At 41.3% G+C, this 6,692-nt stretch overlaps 1 protein-coding gene across 2 annotated transcripts; it reads left to right on the forward strand.

Annotated features, from left to right (window-relative positions):
- Window positions 1-1,073: 1,073 nt before the first annotated feature.
- Window positions 1,074-4,901, forward strand: SARC_02788 (the record flags this gene model as incomplete). 2 transcript variants are annotated; one of them, XM_014303425.1, is made up of 6 exons in its annotated part: window positions 1,074-1,196; window positions 1,724-1,964; window positions 2,587-2,695; window positions 3,145-3,375; window positions 4,141-4,186; window positions 4,620-4,901. In XM_014303425.1, 6 exons carry the CDS (start codon window positions 1,074-1,076, stop codon window positions 4,722-4,724), a joined length of 855 nt encoding a protein of 284 aa, XP_014158900.1. In that variant the 3' UTR covers window positions 4,725-4,901. The 2 variants fall into 2 exon arrangements, with proteins under 2 accessions (XP_014158900.1, XP_014158901.1); XM_014303426.1 differs by lacking the exon at window positions 4,620-4,901 and having other exon boundaries at window positions 4,141-4,413.
- Window positions 4,902-6,692: the final 1,791 nt, after the last annotated feature.

Raw genomic sequence — 6,692 nt, forward strand, 5'->3', positions numbered from 1 at the left:
GTCTGTGTGTATGCATGTATGTATGTAGGTATGTATATTTAGACAATATATATGTGTGTCTGTATCTGCGTCTGTGTATACTTGTGCGTATTTTTATATTCGATTATGTGTGGCTTTTTTGCGTAATGTGTCACATTGTATATATATATATATATAGTTATATGTTGTGTGAGTGTATATGATTGTGTTATAATTGTGTCAAGTGTTCTATTTTATGTGTAGAATATATGCTATGTATCTTTGATTGTGTGCAAGTATAGGTATTCTTATGGGTTTGTATACGGTACTCTTTACTACGTTGAAGCTTTCTTGCTTGTATTTTTCTATGCCGAAATGGTTGGTGTAATCATGTGTACCTTTATCAGATATATTCCAGATATAGGCACAATTGTAGTGGTTGAAAGGCTTATGCATATACAAACGTGTGAACATTTTTTCAAGGTATTCCATTCAACGTATTAGTCTTGAGGATCAGCTATGCACCATATTCAGTTGTGATCGTATTACACTGACGCTCTTTCGATTCTCATCTCTCATTGGTTGTTTTGCTTATATTTAATCACACATGCTGATATAGACTTAAATGTCTAGTTTGTGAGTGCACACGTGCATCAATTTTTTTTACATATCTATTGGATAAGTATGTGTGTACGTATGTGATCAAAACCGCGCCCAGTATCTCATACATTCGCTCTGAGCCACGTATGTAAATACATGATCATCAACACGAGTACGTTACATACATACATGTTGGTTTATGTTGATCATAATTCGATTCGCATGTTATAAATAGTCGTATCCGTTATATACCATGTATACGTCAATGTGTACTTAGCTTAGCACCGGGCTCGAGCCATTTATGATAATATACACACCCTACCAACCCACTGTGTCTCTCACTATACACCCTCTCACACCCCTATAAATCAGACCCCGTTTCACGCAGCTTTCTTCTAATCTCCGCTCTGCCTCGCCGCATCCCCAGGCTAAGTGACCTCGAGATAATCAATGCTCTCGACAAAGGGCGTTTTGCCACAGTGTACCGTGTGCGGCATCCAGCTACTGAGACGCTCATGGCGGTGAAACGTATCATGCTCAAGGAGGAAGAGCGGAACCAGGTTCTACGAGAGATCGACATTCTCTTCCGGTGTAGGAGCCCATATGTGGTCTCGTATTTCGGCGTGTTCTTTGAGGAGGTATGTTTGTGGGTGAGTATGATGTATGTATACTATATAGGTGTGTGTATTGTATATAGGCGTATGTGTACTTTTTTTCGTTGGTATACTATATAGGTGTATGTATACTATATAGGTGTATGTATACCATATAGGTGTATGTATACTATATAGGTGTATGTATACTATACAGGTGTATGTATACTATATAGATGTATGTGCCTGTCTATAATGTGCTCAGTGTGCGAGTTAGTTCGCGCGTTATGCGTTTTGACACGGCAGTGCTTCTTGTTTGCCTGCGATTGCCCATCTATGTGTGTGCCTGTGAATCAGCAGTGTTCGAATGACTACTTTGAGCTTGGATCTCCGTGACTTCAATACATATATCCAGTTCCCTTGCCTACTCATTATATACTCTACCTAGGTAGACTGCTTTACCGAATACTATAACTCATATCTATAACCAATTTCATTTCATGGTAGTGGTTCGTTCATATCGTTTATTTCTCCTCATTCGGCTACTGCCACCACCTCACTAAACTCTCCAGGGCAATATATCAATATGCATGGAGTACATGGACTGTGGAAGCTGGGCTGGAATATATCAACAGGCCCTTGCACCCACACCCACCCGAATCCCGGAATGGATCCTACAGTGTATATCGGTAGCGGTACTAAATGGACTGTGTTATCTCAAGACACAAAAGGTCATACACAGAGACGTCAAGCCGTCGAATATACTCCTCAACTCCAGGGGAGACATAAAGCTGTGTGACTTCAATGTGTCAGGTGTGTAGAACGGCACAATACACTACTCATAAGTGTTTTACTTTCCCAGATGTGCTTCTAAGTAGCCATCCGAACATCTGAGTATCAGTGCGCACATACATTGCATGAATCTATGCCACCAGTATATGTATGCTGTGAATGCCCAGAGTGTTGGTTCATGGTTGAGTCTGTGTCTCTGTGAGAGGAACTTTTTTGTGTTCTCTCAGTACGTGTGGGCAAATGTGCGCGTGTATATGATGACAGAATTATTCGACACCACACACCCACGTCACTGAACGCGATGTTGGATGAGACACTCTTTGGAGAATCATTTGCCAATGAGATGCTTTGTTTTCTTCATTGGCATGCTGTGTATGTGAAGATCATATCATTAATTGAATGGAGGGTTGATGTTCTGGCGTGCATTTCTGTGGCGATGTAGCGCTACGGTGTTACTTGGCGTTTGTTTTGTGGGTATGGACCTCGGAGTTGCTACCATGTGTGTGTGTGCATGAGTTGAAGACAATTTGATGTTTTACCAGTAGATAAAGTACAATAGTGTAGATACACCTTTTTTTATGAGCTTATGATAGTACCGTACAGCAACCCAATACTGACACACACTGCTCTCGTACATACTCAGGTAATCTCAAGGGGTCTATGGCGGCCACATACATCGGAACAGCAAGATATATGGCTCCAGAACGTATTGGAAAATCAGTGAGTTATGACGTGCGAGTGGACGTCTGGAGGTAACTACTGGCTCGCTGATGGCGTTTGCGTGTGCGTGTGCGTGTGCGTGTACGTGTGTGCGTGCGTAAGCCTGTGCATGTGTGTGTGCAGTTTGATTGCTATCGTACTTTGAATGTAACTCGGAAACAAAGTCTCGGGGCAATCGCATTAGCCGATGAACTGTACCCCTGTGGGTTTATGCCACTGTTACAAAATATTGATCTGGGTGCACTTTTTCATGGAAGATACGCATATTCACGTCTGTGAGTTAATTATTTATTTGTAAGTGGTTATGTACGTACTGTCTGTGATTGATTTGTGGTTTCTTAGGCGTGATACACACATTCGCGCTTCGCGCAAGGTGCATATATGCGGATGTGAGGGTATGTATACAATTTTCCATGCGTGTAAACAAATTCATACCTCCATAGTACTAACCCGGACCTTTCCCTGTCCCTATCCCTCACAGTCTAGGACTAGTTCTGGTGGAATTGGGTATGGCGTCACCGCCATACACTGCAGCACCCGCTGCTCCTACTACAGCCAGTATAAACAACCCAGCAGGCACGCCTACTAAACCCGCGCGAGATTTTAGTCAAACTCCATTTGTACTCATACACAAAATCAAGAATGGGCCGCCCCCATCACTGTGTGAGGAGGAAGGCTTCTCGCACACATTTTGCAGCTTCGTTAAAGAATGGTATGGTGGACAGTTTTACGTATATATGTGCGATTTCACTTATATATCCACACATGCACAAGTATCTACCCGCTCATATTTGTGATATACAGATGTAAGAATCAACATGTTCGCTTTAACTATGCAAAGTGCTATTTATGCAATGGCCCACCAGCTGTCTCAGCGGCATCTTATATGTTTTGAGTGCTTGAATGTTTGTACAGTGTTTGCCTTGGGATCGTAGTCTGTATTGGCTAAAAATCCTGCATGAAGTGTTGTGCATGCAATGTGTACTCGAGTTTCCATGAATTCTAAGTCAGCCCATAAGACTTTCCACGATCCTTTGTTTGAATGTCTGTACACTATACATGCGGTACGATCGCTTGACAAAGAAGCATTAATCTATTCATTCAACTTGAATGTTAGCCCGGAAACCACTTCGTAGAGATTGATTTTAATTTATGATTGTTTAATTATTTGCAGCTATGTTGTATGTGGGTATTTCTTTAGTTGGTTAAACGTTCGGTTAGTCAGCTGTCCGAAGAATCTAGCCGTATGAGATCGGAAATTGGTGCGTAGAGACAGTTCATTCTGCATGCAGGGAATATGGAGTATGCAATACTTCTGTAGGCATGAATGCGACCTTCTGCTACTCGTTCGATCATTCCCTGCATAATTCAATATGCTTTCTGAGATTTGTATTGCGTGCCACCATGGGGCTGTAGCTACAACATGCTCTGTTCTGTGGTACGATCTCAAGCGCACAAGTGCCTTCCTTATTTACAGCTTAAGAAAAGACCCGTTGGACCGTCCGAAGCCATCACAACTGCTGGTAAGTTCATTCAGCGTTCTTGGCCCATGGTTTGTGAAGTTGACGCTTTAAAATAGCTTGTGTGTACTCGGCTACGATGCTGTGCCGATTTGAAATATCTTTTGCTGTATTACTTGAATTCGCTTGCCGACACATGACAGCGTGGGCTTCGGAGCCTTACCAAGGTTCAGTAGGTGTGGCAGGCGTATTGTTATATCCGCGTTCTCTATGAGAATTGCAATTAGATCTCTACTCGCATACAATATCATGTTCTTCGGCCCGTCAAAATTATGACAGTGATGCGGTTCTCAATGTATGACGGTGTATGTGTATTGAAACCCCCTGAGGCTCCTCGATAATACAGCTACTTGGCTTATATCGTTATGATGATGGGTGTTTTCAGGGTCATGTGTATTACTTAATCTATATCCAAAAAAAAAAATCGTTTTTACAGACTCACGACTACATATTAAATGCACCGGACGTGCGAGAGCGACTGACAAATTGGATCGCGGAGCATCAACTGGGAGAAAAGGCTGAATTGGGCAGGATATCATAATTCTCAAAATTAGCAATAAAGAAATCAAGTAATAGGAAGTGGATGCAGGTAGCGCAATACGTGCAAACGGAATCAGGGTCTGGTGGCATCGATGTCCTGAGATGCCTCGACCTGACCGATGGCAAATAAGTGCAAATTAAATTGCTATTGTTCCGTATTAAAGCAGTCAAATTATCGAATACAAAATCTGATTCAATGCGCGTATTCTTCTATTGTCTCGCGAGAAAAAATTCTACGCATACAGCAATCAATACTTACAAACCAAAAACAGCTAGCCGCCAAAATTTGGTATATTCCAGAGCTGTATCCATTTTTGGTTCATGTGGGTCACAATCGCTAATACAGAAACAAGCTCGACCCGCAGCGTGGCGATTGAAACTTGGAGTTCACGCTATTGACTGGACTGTCTTTTTGTATCAATTGCTCACAATCTCCTTTGGTAACCTCATATCGCGCAATCTCGCTTCAAGGTTATTCATCGAGCACATTTTGTAGCAATCCGATATCAGAGCTATCGAATCTAGTGAAGTGTAAGTCTTATGTATTCCTTGTATCTAACCCCCGACCCAAAAAAAAATAGACATGTCGGTATTGTTGTGATATAGTCAACGTTTATACTCATAACGAAGGTTATTCGAGCGGTGGAAGAAAGTCTAGGTGAAACAAGGAGGAGAAGAAAATTTTACTAAAGTAGGCAAGACATGAAATCAAGAAAATAAATTAATCCTGTACGATATAGTGTACGATCAGTAGTCATTTTAAAAACTAATGGCAACACAGTGCCTAGGCCATGATAAATGAGCTTCTCTATTGCGTGCCAAAAAGATAGTCTGAAGCTGTGTATTCTTGCGCAAGCTGCGCGCTCAGCATGCGAAAATTCTTTTGCGAGCTTATTTTCATTGCATCCAACATTCCATTCTTCCCAAAGCAGAACAAGTGTGGGAGGTTTTATGCTCAATTGTGCAATCCGATGTCGCGCAGTAACTAGTGCTGGCAGAGGTCGTGTTGGACTTTCAAGTGTTTACCCCCTGCTACTACCTCGATATCCAACCCGAAGACGATTAACCGCATCATATATTGGGTTGCTCTTTTTGGTAGCCTGTCTTGTTATTTTGTGTTGTTCGTTTACGTGGTCTTGTGCCTCTGCCAGATGACGTTTTAACTAATGCAGTTCTACGAGCACTTGTTTAAATGTCATGTCCATTAACTGTAAATAACAGTAGTTTATCGTGATGTGATGGTTCATACAATATCACTAAACTTTAGATGGATCACAATACCTTTTATTGCGAATTGAAAATACCACAAAGAATGAAGCCATTTCTTCTATTTGCTCAGTGTCAACAACTACTGCATCTCAAAAACTTCGAAAAGCACACTTTGTTTTGGGCTTTGTTCCCAGTTTCCTTTATTCTTAGTGTTCTATTATAATCAATTTCTGGTCAGCCAGAGTACAAGACATAAAAGTAATATCCTTTTGAACAACTGAGTTCTACAAGACCCATGCTTAGAGAAGAATCTCGAATCCGCGGCGGCAGAGAAAGGGAGAGATCGACGTTTAAGCTGATTCCGTGTGTGTGCTTACTTAGTATTGTAGCATTACTATTCGCCTCTTTAAGGCGACATGGGTGGCACCGATGGGCGACGCTCTCGCGCGCACTTATGTGTGAGTGGCTATTGTCTGTTGTGCACGTGTAAGTGGAAGGCTGGTGAAAATACATATACTGGGTGGGTGGTGTGGAAATAAAAGGGTAGGCTGATGAGTAGATGGTCAATTCGACGTACAATGGTACTACTATGGAATGAACCAAAGAAACCATTGCATATGAGGAAATACTACTACATCATTATCAATTGATACGAAGGCCTTAGAATGATATACGATGTCGATCGTATAATTGGGTATTATATATATATATATATATATATATATATATATATATATATATATATATATATATATATATA

Source organism: Sphaeroforma arctica (genome assembly GCF_001186125.1).
Source record: "Sphaeroforma arctica JP610 unplaced genomic scaffold supercont1.130, whole genome shotgun sequence".
NCBI classification, from domain to species: Eukaryota; class Ichthyosporea; order Ichthyophonida; genus Sphaeroforma; species Sphaeroforma arctica.